This window comes from Hemiscyllium ocellatum, chromosome 7, assembly GCF_020745735.1.
Source record: "Hemiscyllium ocellatum isolate sHemOce1 chromosome 7, sHemOce1.pat.X.cur, whole genome shotgun sequence".
Classification (NCBI taxonomy): domain Eukaryota; kingdom Metazoa; phylum Chordata; class Chondrichthyes; order Orectolobiformes; family Hemiscylliidae; genus Hemiscyllium; species Hemiscyllium ocellatum.
In genome coordinates this window covers 69,784,203-69,797,589 of record NC_083407.1, presented here as the reverse complement: position 1 = coordinate 69,797,589, position 13,387 = coordinate 69,784,203, and the positions used below count along the sequence as shown (strand labels likewise).

At 40.1% G+C, this 13,387-nt stretch overlaps 1 protein-coding gene across 1 annotated transcript in view; it reads left to right on the top strand.

Moving 5' to 3' along the window:
- The window catches only part of pde11a (phosphodiesterase 11a), a 394,952-nt gene that overhangs the window by 194,855 nt on the left and 186,710 nt on the right, over positions 1-13,387 (top strand). The window contains exon 3 of the mRNA XM_060828117.1: positions 9,418-9,507. Coding sequence (XP_060684100.1) covers positions 9,418-9,507 — 90 coding nt within the window. The remainder of the gene's footprint in view (positions 1-9,417; positions 9,508-13,387) is intronic.

The following is a 13,387-nucleotide window of genomic DNA, read 5'->3' as shown; positions in this document are numbered from 1 at the left end:
GTCAATGCTGCAAATATGGCATTCAACTAGACTCAACTTTTGATTATAGATTTCTAGGTTTACTTGATAAGTAACGCTAGTCTAAAGAACTTGCATTATAAGTAGTTGCTACCTGAGCATTGTTCAGTTACTATTGACTGTGTAATATTCAGTGAGTGTGAGAAAATCTGGTACAGGGAATACATTCAAAATTGTTTTATCGTGTTTCAAATGCTGTTTTCTAAACTGAGTTAGCATAGATCTGTGCAGTGCAAAATGACTTCTTTTTACAAGGAGCAGTTACGTGAATTACTTTTCATCCACAACTGAGACTTGATTGTTAAAATTCTATACATATAGGGGGCTAAATTGGATAGCCCTCAAGAGCAGACATGGGGATCATGATATACAATTCACCCATTGAAATTCAGGCAGCACACCAACTTCGATTTCTGTGTGCAACCAGCAATAACTGTGTTGTTCATTGGCTGCATGCATCAATGGACAGTGGAAAATCTTAACTTCTGAGCACCACTTAAAGCTGGACTGTTTGCTGAAAGTTATCTTGCACTGTTTAAATGTGGCCTTAACTGTTGAAAGTTAATCTGTGCTGCCTAAAGCTAGCCTACAATGCTTAAATATGACCTGCACTGCTTAAAAGTAGCCTGCATTGCTTAAATATGGCAATAAGAATAGTGTGATTAAAAGGTTAAAAATCACACAACACCAGGTTATAGTCCACTTTGTACCCCCCAGTCCAACACTGGCATCTCCAAATCGTGATTAAAAGGCATTGAAATATTCAATTAGTCATGATCATTGTAAATCACATTGTAAATCAATGGGCTGAATTTGTCATCCTATGAACCACTGTGTGTGGTCTCATAGAGATGTACAGCATGGAAACAGACCCTTCGGTCCAACCCGTCCATGCTAACCAGATATCCCAATCCAATCTAGTCCCACCTGCCAGCACCGGCCCATATCCCTCCAAACCCTTCCTATTCATATACCCATCCAAATGCCTCTTAAATGTTGCAATTGTACCAGCCTCCACCACATCCTCTGGCAGCTCATTCCATACACGTACCACCCTCTGTGTGAAAAAATTGCCCGTAAGGTCTCTTTTATATCTTTCCCCTCTCATCCTAAACCTGTGCTCTCTAGTTCTGGACTCCCCAACCCCAGGGAAAAGACTTTGTCTATTTATCCTATCCATGTCCCTCATAATTTTGTAAACCTCTATAAGGTCACCCCTCAGCCTCCGACGCTCCAGGGAAAATAGTCCCAGCCTGTTCAGCCTCTCCCTATAGCTCAAATCCTCCAACCCTGGCAACATCCTTGTAAATCTTTTCTGAACCCTTTCAAGTTTCACAACATCTTTCCGATAGGAAGGAGACCAGGATTGCATGCAATATTCCAACTGTGGTCTAACCAATGTCTTGTACAGCCACAACATGACCTCCCAACTCCTGTACTCAATACTCTGACCAATAAAGGAAAGCATACCAAATGCCTTCTCACTATCCTATCTACCTGCGACCCCACTTTCAAGGAGCTATGAATCAAGCTCCATGAAAGTGGGGTCGCAGGTAGATAGGATAGTGAGAAGGCGTTTGGTATGCTTTCCTTTATTGGTCAGAGTATTGAGTACAGGAGTTGGGACGTCATGTTGTGGCTGTACAAGACATTAGTTAGACCACAGTTGGAATTTTGCATGCAATCCTGGTCTCCTTCCTATCGGAAAGATGTTGTGAAACTTGAATCTGCACTCCAAGGTCCCTTTGTTCAGCAACACTCCCAAGGACAGATTCATAGCTCCTTGAAAGTGGGGTCGCAGGTAAATAGGATAGTGAAGAAGGCATTTGGTATGCTTTCATTCATAGTTAATTCATACCATTAAATGTATAAGTCCTGTTAAAATTTGCTTTCCCAAAATGCAGCATCTCGCATTTATCTGAATTAAACTCCATCTGCCACTTCTCAGCCCATTGGCCCAACTGGTCCAGATCCTGTTGTAATCTGAGGTAACCCTCTTCACTGTCCACTACACCTCCAATTTTGGTGTCATCTGCAAATTTACTAACTATACCTCTTATGCTCACATCCAATTAATTTATGTAAATGACAAAGTAGAGGACCCAGCACCGATCCTTGTGGCACTCCATTGGTCACAGGCCTCCACCACCACCCACCACCGCCACCCTCTGTCTTCTACCTCTGAGCCAGTTCTGGATCCAAATGGCTAGTTCTCCCTGTATTCCATGAGATCTAACCTTGCTAATCAGTCTCCCATGGAGAACCTTGTCGAATGCCTTACTGAAGTCCATATAGATCACATCTACTGCTCTGCCCTCATCAATCCTCTTTGTTACTTCTTCAAAAAAACTCAATCAAATTTGTGAGACATGATTTCCCACGCACAAAGCCATGTTGACTAGCCCTAATCAGTCCTTGCCTTTCCAAATACATGTACATCCTGCTCCTCAGGATTCCCTCAAACAACTTGCCCACCACCGAGGTCAGGCTCACCGGTCTATAGTTCCCTGACTTGTCTTTACTGCCCTTCTTAAACAGTGGCACCATGTTTGCCAACCTCCAGTCTTTCAGCACCTCACCTGTGACTATCGATGATACAAATATCTCAGCAAGAGGCCCAGCAATCACTTGTCTAGCTTCCCACAGAGTTCTCTGGTACACCTGATCAGGTCCTAGGGATTTATCCACCTTGAACCGTTTCAAGACATCCAGCACTTCCTCCTCTGTAAACTGGACATTTTGCAAGATGTCACCATCTATTTCCCTACAGTCTATATCTTCCATATGCTTTTCCACAGTAAATATTGATGCAAAATATTCATTTAGTATCGCCCCCATTTTCTGTGGCTCCACACAAAGGCTGCCTTGCTGATCTTTGAGGGGCCCTATTCTCTTCCTAGTTACCCTTTTGTCCTTAACGTATTTGTAAAAACCTTTGGATTCTCCTTAATTCTGTTTGCCAAAGCTATCTCATGTCCCCTTTTTGCCCTCCTGATTTCCCTATTAAGTATACTCCTACTTTCTTTATACTCTTCTAAGGATTCACTCGTCTCATTCTAAGTAGATATTGAAAATGGAGTTTTTGAAATACATTCATGAGATGGGCATCACTGGTTAGGCCAGCATGTATTGCTCATCCTCAGTTGCCCAGAGGGCAGTTAAGAATCAACCATATTTCTATAAGTTTGGAGTCACCTGTAGGTGTGAACAGGTAAGGATGAAGGGTACTTCCCTAAAGATCAGGAGTGGACCATCTCCTATTGGTTTGGGGCAGAGTTGCCAATGCAAAGTGTAAAACATATAAAATTTAAAACTCAGTTACTCTCAGCCACTGCCAACGAACTCCTGGTTTTACACCGAGTTTGAACTTGGCAAATTTCAGTGAGGACATCTTTGTCAAACCACAAACATCTCACATTTTGTTCCTCTGTAAGGCTCAGGTAGCAGAGTTGTTCATTGAACTCCCAGGCTAAATAAAACATCGAGCTGTGAAACTCCACCTTCTCTCTTTTCCTAATGTCTTTTCCAGTTTGCTTTCATTCATTCTCCAAGTCATGAGGAATTCCAAGAGGAATGCTGACCTGTGCAGTCATGTCTCAGAGTAACTGATCACTGCAGAAGCCTTAATGTTAGCAAAAGGTCCTTCAGCACCTGTCAAACCATTTCCTTAGACTCTTGCAAGTTTTGAGAATTATGGAAAGCCTCCGGTGAACGCTTCTCATTATTTTAACCAACCTGTTTGGACATACAGTGAGGATGAGTCTTGAAGCTGAATGTCCTAACAGAAAAAGGGATGCAACCACTGAATGATAAGATTCTACTGTCAGTCTTACAAATATCTGTTGTTAGCAAATATTTTTAATCAACTTGTTTATACATGTTAAGATACAAATCTGGGGCCAATAAGTCTTGGTCCTGGATTTTCTGATCCACAGGTAGGGACATTACTACTGTGGCACATGAGCCCTCAATAAATGGAGCTTGGTTGATGACTTGAATGCAATGTTTGGTGAATGACATTACATGAAAATTCCTGGTCCTTACATTGGTCTTAATATTTTTAATCAACTTATTCTGTTTATGACACACCTCAATAGCTGAGGGGTGGGTGGGTGTTCTTAAACAGGTCTTTTGGCACAGAGGTAGTGACATTACCATAGCATCGCTCCAATCTCTCTAATAAAGTGTTCAGAGATCTTATTACCATTACACACCTCTGGAGAAGGCAGGACTTGAACCTGGGCCTAATGTGCAGGACATAATGAGCCCCTCCCTATCACTTCTAAAACTGTGCTACCAGCCAGAAAAAAAATCAAAGAGCAAACAAGCCAGGAAGTAGCTGATGATCCCTTTAAGTAATAATGGTGGGAGGCCCTTCCTTTTGCTTTGTCTATGTTCAGCTGAATGAGTTTATAAGAATTTGCTAACTTAAGAGATGAGCTCCAAAATGGCAGAGGTGCCATAAATTGCGACTTGCATTGTTGATTCATGTCATGATCTACTTGCTCGATACTTTTTGATTTGAAGTAAGCTGCATATGTTGTGATGTCTTCAACAAGTTGGCAGACAGCCAGATTTGAAGAAGTATGTTTATGCCCAATGAATGCATTTTAATTCTGACGTGGTCCCATAACTATAAGATGGGCACCTAATTTTTCACTCCTGTATTAGAGATGACTTCTTACCACAGACCAAAGAATAAAAGACTGGAATCCAATTATCAGTATACCCACATTCAGTCACTGTTACCTGAATGGGTGACAATAACAAACTGCAAGATAAATCACTTGTCTTCACTCCAATATCAGAAGTCAGTCTGTTCTTTAAGGTTGCCTGGTGAAGATAAAACGTTTAGTCACACCAGCTTACGACAAAGCTTATTCAACCTCAAAATAATACCATGCAGAATTTTTGTAAGTGTATTTGGGCTCTTGTGGCACAGTGGTAATATCCCTGCCTCTAAGCCAGAAGATCCAAGTTCAAGTCCTATCTGCTTCAGAGATATACATAACATTTTTGAATAGTTTGATTAAAAATATCTAAACACTGAACAACCTACCATTAGAAAAAGCCAACTTATTGCAGGCAAAACCTCCATGAAGCTTCTTGCTGTTGCAACTGTTTGAAGATAATTAGGTTAAAAATTCACAATATGAATTTGACATTATTCTACATTATTGATTATTTCTAAGATACTGCCAAACATATTTTAACTTTCTTGAGTTTTCCTTAATCTTTACTTCCATTCTTAGTTAGTCATTCACTTTGCCTCATTGCCTTTCCAATTAAATATGATTTTCAATAAAATAAACCATAACATTTACCAATGTTACATACCGTAGTATTTAAAGGAAATATAAAAATACTGACCTTCTAAACATAATTAATGTGATTTAATGCCCTTGTTTTCAGGCCCTGTTGAATAATCTCTATTGTTTGTTTTCTGTGCTTTTCTGTAGCTTAGGCTGTTTATCCATTTTACCCATTATTAAAACAAGTTTAAACTCAGTCACATGAATGGTATAAAAACATTTTTTTGAAATGATAGGATCAAGACACTTTAGTGTGCCATTATTACTTACAAGTGAGAATGTAAAAATATGCGTTTAGTAGCATTAAAATAGAGAGCTTTAATAGAGAAATTATTAATTTGTACAGTGTGGGCTTTGCTGGTATGACCAGCATTTATTGCCCAGCTGTAACTGACCTTGAGAGGATGGTGAACTGTTTTCTTGAAATACAGTAGAGCACATATTGTTGATACACTTACAGTGCAGTTAGGGAAGCAGTTACGGGATCTTTATCAGTGGCAATAAAGGAAAAATGATTTAGTTCCAAGGGAGGGTGAGCTGTGATTTGGAGAGGAACATGCAGCTGGTTTTGGTCCTATGCATCTTCTCCCCTTGTCCTTCCAGGCAATCGGAGTCACAGGTTTGGAAGGTGATGTTGAAGAAGCCTTGGAGAGTTACTGTAGCATCTCCTGTTTCTGCTATACACTGCTGTCAATAAGCTCTGATGATGGAGGGAGTGAAAGTTTCTTGTGGTGGACGGAATTCCAGTCAAGCTTTGCTGTGGATGGTCTTGAGCTTATCATGCGGTGTTTGAACTGCAATCATCCAGATATAAGGAGAAGATTATTCAGTCACACACCCGTTTGTGCTTTGTAGATGGTGGTATATCTTCTGGGTGTCAGAAGGTCAAAGTTGTTGCAGAATTCCCAGCTCCTCATCTGCTCTTGTGCTGCGGTAGCCTAAATCCTTACATGTCTGATCAATGGTGATCCTCAACCTGTTAATAGTAAGGCATTCAGAGATGGCAGTGCTGATGATTGCTAAGGAGAGGTAAATGTGCTCGCTTTAGTTTGGAGGTGATTTTCAATTGCCACTTAGTTTGGCACAACTGACAGTTGCTCATTATTGGCCCAAGCATGAATATCGTCCAGGCCCTGAAACATGTTGACATTAATCTACCTCAATATCTAAGGAATTGTGAATGGAACTAAATACTAGACAATCTTCAACAAATATCCCCATTTGCGATCATATGCTAAAGTACAGAAAAGCACATGACTAAATAATAATGAATGATCAACAGGTACAGTATGAAAAGCAGGGCATTAATTCACATTGATGATGTTTGAAATTCAGTACTTTTATACTTCCTCTGTATGCTAGGTCACTGTGTTGAGTAACATGGGTAAGTGTTATGGTTTGCCTTATTCTGACCTCTTATGATGAAGCAGCTAAAAACGGTTGGGCCCAGAACACTACCCTGAAGAACTCCTGTAGTGATGTTGTGGGGCTGAGTGATTAGCTCAGTTGGCTGGCTGTCTAGTTGCTAATATATGTGCTAATAGGATGGGTTCAATTCCCCCAGCACTGATGTTACCATGAAGGACTCTCCTTCTCAACATCTTCCCCCACCTGAGGTGTGTTAACCTTCAGGTTGGACTGCTACCAATTATCTCTCTCTAATGAGAGCCCTGTGATCCAGTAAGACTAAGGTGACTTTACATTTATACGCAATGATATTCTTACAGCCCCACATACTAAAACATTGGCCTTATGGCGATGTCATAAGTAGGGCCTCCATCAGTTTTTCATGTCAGTCTTGATGCTGAAATAATGTGAAACAAATGTGAAATAAAATGCTGAAACAAATCCTGTGGGAGGATGGCTATCCTGATCAGAGGATTTTTCATGCAATATCTTGCAAACTCATGAATGGATACAAGGCCTGAATTAACCCTGGAGGGATGAGGTATTTCAAAATGATGAGCAACAGTTGTTTCAGGCAGCAATTATGTAGTAGTAACATGAGTAGAGTTTGCCACGAACAGGATGCTGCTATCCAGCCAAAAGCTTTCTGCCTATCATAAAAATGAATAATGTAGCGTATGAATTTCAGTATCAGTTGTGTAGGCCATACACCTCAAAAGACTGGCAAATCAAATCAAACAGTATATCCTTTTGGCTGTTCACATTGAACTGGCTAGTCAGCTATCGTGTGCTTGCATAACCAACAATACAGTGTTCAACATTAGATGTGTTTCCATAATTTGATGGCATTTGCCAGATAATACTGAGTATGCAAACCATTATGCAAAAAATCAATTTAGGATTGTCAGTCAGGCTTGAAGTTTGGTGCGGTTGCGTGTACTGGAATATAAATATATTAACACACAGGTTCCATTGTCTTCCAATGCTTTGAAGACAGAAGGAACACATATATTAAATCCTGGTATCTGCAGAATTATGAATTCACGCCAAAAAAAAGCATCAAAAAATTCAAAATTGCAAGCAAAACTTGCATTTCTGCAATTTTTTATTTATTTTAAAATGAGTTCTACACTCAAACATTTCATTATTTGTGGGGATTCTCAGGAACGGAACCCTCGCCGATATGGAGTAATGACTGTACATCCTCTGTGCTAGTTTCAACTCAACAAAATAGGAAACATCCATTTTCTGGTTCATCTCTCAGGACAATGTCTTGACCAATCAAAGTTAACCCGTTTTTAAAATTTAAACAAAGCATGGCAGTTAATATTCAATCATTATTAACTTTGGCATTCTCCATGGCACTGCCTCAACTAATCAGCTTCCACTCACCAACCAACCTGCATTCTCCTCTCATATTGTATAAATCTTGGTTTTCTTCTTAAATTTGTATTTTTGCTAATTGTCCTTATGAGTGTAGGATGAAAAACTTCAACAAAATGTATCTTTGTTTCAGCAATGCTCAAGTCCAAACAATTATAAACAAATAAGTTTGAACTGAATGATACTAAGCAGAAAATTGTATTTAGATCTTGTGACTTTTGTCTTTAAAAGTTTTAATTGAGGTAAAAGAAACATGACATTGGATATAATTTCAGAAATTAAGACTCTTTTGTAATAGTCTGTTTTTTGGAAGGACATTGTTTCAAATTTTATGCTTTTAATACGTTAAGTGATTGTTTAAGTCTGCAATTATCAGGTTGTACAAGACATGGGAAAGATTAAAGATAATAGAAATGTATTCTCCCCTCACAGGATGTTGAATATATGGAATATACTCCCAGAGATGTTTACCAATTATGAGTCAATTTGCACGCTGGAAAGAAAATGGCTGATAGCTGTTGAGAAAAAGCAACATATTTAACAACACTTTGATTTTGTTTTCTCTGAAGTCAAGGAACAAAGCTACCGTCCCCTAGAATAAGAAAGAGAAGTATCTCTGCACTCTGATGGGCCAAATGGCCTTTTAGCAGCCTGAATTTTGTATGTTGTAGTTTTTGACTGGATTGTCCCTCCACCTTCACAGCAGTGTGCTCTGTCTGAGACGTCATGGTAGCAGTTTTACTCTTTCAATTCTACAAGAACAATTTGAACAATTTCCTGACAATAAGAATAATTTGAATTCCAGTATTAATTTTCAATTTACAGACAGTTATGAGGACCAGTTCTCATGTTTGAGATGTAATCATTTACTTACCTCCCTGAGGATCATACTCCCACCTTCTCCAATATCAGCTCTTTCCAATGAAAACAAAAATAAAATGCTCTAATGGCATTTGTGGCTCAATCAAGCAGTTTGTGAAAACAAAATGAATTTGTTCTAGATGTTATCAAACTACAACCAATTCTTTGTGTCTGTGGGGCCACTTCCTCAAGATAATTTCCATGTAATTTTCAGTTTTTCAATTAGATGTAATGTTTACTATGTACAGCAGGATGTAAGTCTCACAATAAGGAGTTGCCCAAGTAATTGGAATTGTTTTTTTCCATCGCATGACTCCTATTATTAAATAACCAAAACCTCATGGTCAAGTATTCTGTGTGCTTTGCATTGGATCTTTGATAAACAGACTTTTTTTAAAAAACTGTTGGACATTTAATGCATTTTATTTTTGTCCAGGTGCTGGGGATGTATCTCCCATTCTGTGGAATTGCAATCTCAAATGCTCAGTTGTTCGCTGCTTCCAGAAAGGAGTATGATAGGAGCAGGGTAAGTAAGGAGGATGCACTACAGGGGCTTATTTCTGACCATTCATTCCACACAGATTTCCCACAGCTAGCGCGCTGCTGAGTGCATGTCCAAAATCAAAATCCATTTAATTGAATGAGGCTAGAAATAATGGCACAAGTTTTCTGGTCTCTGGATTGCTGGAGATGAGAAGCATTGGGGACATTTGAGTCATGAGCCAGTGGAAGTACTAATATGTGGACACGTGGGAATTAACTGCAAAGTTTATACTTCTAGGAAGTTGATTCACTGCTGCCTAGGATCAACCACCCAACTATCCATCAATAACCTGACTGTCCCCAAATTGACCCAACTACTCCCAATTACCACAACTACCCTCCCCAACGACCAACCGATTAAGCCATGACTACACAGCCATACCCTTGATGCAACCTCATTACCTTGATCACTCTCCAATTGCCACCCAACCATCCTCTAACCAGTTGACAAATCTCCAACTGCCTAACTACTACTTGACCCAGTTACCCTTTCACACACCTCACCTACTTACCCACCTTGGCTGCCTCACCCAGTTGCCCACCTCACCCTCCTACCAACCTTGCTATTTACCCAATCACTCACTGAATCCCGTTAGCCACCCACTCACTAACTTAACTAGCCATGTATCTAACTATCCACCTACCCATCTTACCCAGCTGATCAACCCTTCCCACCTTACTGACATAATCATTCACTCAGGGGTACACTCATGAAATCTCATGGATCGTGGCAAAGTGCCCATAATTGCTGCTGACTGATAAGGGCAAGATCGTTATTTTATTTAAGGAAAAATATGAAATCCTTCCCTTTTTTCTTTGTCTTCCCCCAATGTAGGTCCAATCATTCTTATAGCTGAAAGGATGCAGGAGTACTAGTCCCTTATTCTTGAACAATGGTTACCTTCATCTGAAAACAATATTGAGCTGGCAATGACAGTTTGTCCATCTGGAGAGGTGCTTGCCATTTGCAGATTGCATCCACATGACAGGGTAGGGGTGCTGAAATGATGCCATTGTGTTGAACACTGACTGCTGTTTCAATGTCCAGTACTGCACCATCTGACAACTGTTAGAACCCACCTTTGAGAATTCACAGGATGTCCAATGCTTCATGCAGAAATAGTCAGGCACAAAGATAAATTTTGAGTTTCAAAACCTATTAGCCTGGTACAATGAGGAAGATTCTAGAATCATTTACAAAGGGAGCAATTGAAGAGAATACAGCAAGAAGGTGGCAAAGAATAAAACCAATATGTTCATTAAACAAGTAATGGCTCATAAGTTTAATGGAATTATTTCAGGATTTCACAAAATATGCAGCTGAGAATAATGTGTAAATTATAATGTGTCCTAGACTTTCTGAAAGCATTTAATAACATTTGCAACAGACTACTTATGGAATCCATACAGTGTGGAAGCAGGCCATTGGATCCATCAAGTCCACACTGGCCGTCTGAAGAGCGTTACATTCAGAACTCCCTCCCCTTGCTACCCAATACGCTTGCATTTCCTATGGCCAATCCCCCTAACCTGCACACCATTGGATTATGGGAGGAAACTAGAGCACCTGGAAGAAACCCACACAGAAAACATGCAAACTCTACACAGCCAGTAGCCTGAGGGTAGAATTGAACCTGGGTCCCTGGCACTGTAGGACAACAGTGCTGACCACTGAGCCACTCTACTGCCCCTTATAGCTACAAGAAAACCTGTTCAGGTCTGCCAAAAATTATAGACATAATAATATATTAACTAGACAAGAGGAAATCAATCTAATTATGAAAATAGGACCAGTGGAATTTCCAAATGAAGTCATAATATTTTTTGATGGTTTAAATAAAAATTAAGCAGCTCAGAATGTTCCAAAGTGTGGTGTGTTTTCCGAAGTGCAGAGTTGCACATTAACTGTTTAATTAATTTACAAATTATATTTAATATTGAGATATACTTCAGGTAATGTAAATTAATGCACTATATTATGAAGGGTTCAACATGAAATAAGGTATTAGAGAAGTTTTGTAAACTAGTTGATCAAATATTGACACTTTATATCTGGGGTGTTGTAGAAATTACTAAGGCAAATAGAATGTTGGGGGCTGGAATTTTAGGCTCCACCCCCACCCTCACCTTGTTCTGTCCGGTTCATCTCCAGCCTAGACTCAGAATCAAATGGGATCAAGCGTTAGCTCTATTGACTGGCTTCATTCTGGATCAGTTTTATGGTAGCAAGATTGGGACCAGCAGCAGTGATACTGGCCCACATGTAGCAGGTAGTTGATTAGACTAGCTAATGAGGTCAGACTCCATGTTCCTGCACTGATCAGGTCAGTTTTGGTGCCTGGAAGCAAATATCAGGCAGCAGACTGAGAGCCCAATGCTCTACTCAGAATCATAAATACCCCCTCTACCAGAAGAGCAGAGTCATGTCTCCAAGTAGAAGAAATGCCCTGGGGTCAGGGAGTCCAGAACTAGAGGGCATAGGTTTAGGGTGAGAGGGGAAAGATATAAAAGAGACCTAAGGGGCAACTTTTTCATGCAGAGGGTGGTACGTTTATGGAATGAGCTGCCAAGGGAATGTGGTGGAGGCTGGTACAATTGCAACATTTAAGAGGCATTTGGATGGGTATATGAATAGGAAGGGTTTGGAGGGATATGGGCCGGGTGCTGGCAGGTAGGACTAGATTGGGTCGGGATATCTGGTCGGCATGGATGGGTTGGACCGAAGGGTCTGTTTCCATGCTGTACACCTCTATGACTCTGTGACCCTAAATTCTCACCTTCCACCCACATCCCCTGCAGGCCTGGCAAGCTGCTCAGTTACCGTTTTAATACGTGATTTTAAAAAGTTTGGGGGAGAGTGTGCCTCCATATTGAATTGCTCTCTCTCTCTGATTTACCCTCCATTTTATTATGCAGTTCCTCTCAGCTGGAAGGTCTCTGATTGGCTGTCCAACTTCAAAAGCCTACTTGGTATCTTGAATCAAATGAACAGTCTTCATGCCAGCAATTAAACCTGCAAAAGTCCCATTGAGTGATTGTCTCCACCATCCTTCCCAGAGGCAAATTCAGGACCCTAAAATAATTCTGTTTCCCAGTGCTGGAGGCAGAATACAGCCTGCAGCGTGTTTATGCAAATATATAAGGCCCAAGAGCCCAATTCTGAAACACTGTGTAACATCAAAGAGATCATAGCAATTGTGTGACTGCTGGCAAAGCTAAGAGAACAACACTAATTCTACCAGAAAAGATAGAAACTTAAGGGAACATGTCAATAATATTATTGAAAGACTGACATAGCCATCAGCTCCTGTAAATGTAAATGTCACGACAATTTGTCTGTCAGTTTAAAAGTGAAATATTACCAAATCCACATTGGTTGGAAGTGGGAAGGAATGGACAATCACATGGAAGGAAAGCAGCTGGAAAAATAAGTATGCCGAAAGTATGTTGTGTTACAATGGTTGCAGTTCAGTCCAACATCGGATATGCTATGAGCAATATCATGGAAGTAAAGCTTGGATCCAGAAGGTATTACATTTCTTGGGTTTTTCTTCTTGTTATGCCTATTTTCAGTATTGACCCTGAAGTGTTAGGATTTTTTTAAAGTTACCACAGCAGGTCTTTTACGTGTTCTGCTTCTCTGTGCAGCGTTACACTATTTTATCTGCTTTGCAGTTTCCATTGAAACCTTGGCTCCCAGCTGCTACAGGAAAATAATGAACCCTCCTGGCCTTTATTCGAGTGCTACACCTCCTACCCATTCACTCCATTTTCAATGTATTGTCATGTATTTTACAGTTATAAAGATGGCAAAACTAGGGAGGCAATGGTCTATGGTATTATTGCTAGACTATTAATCCAGA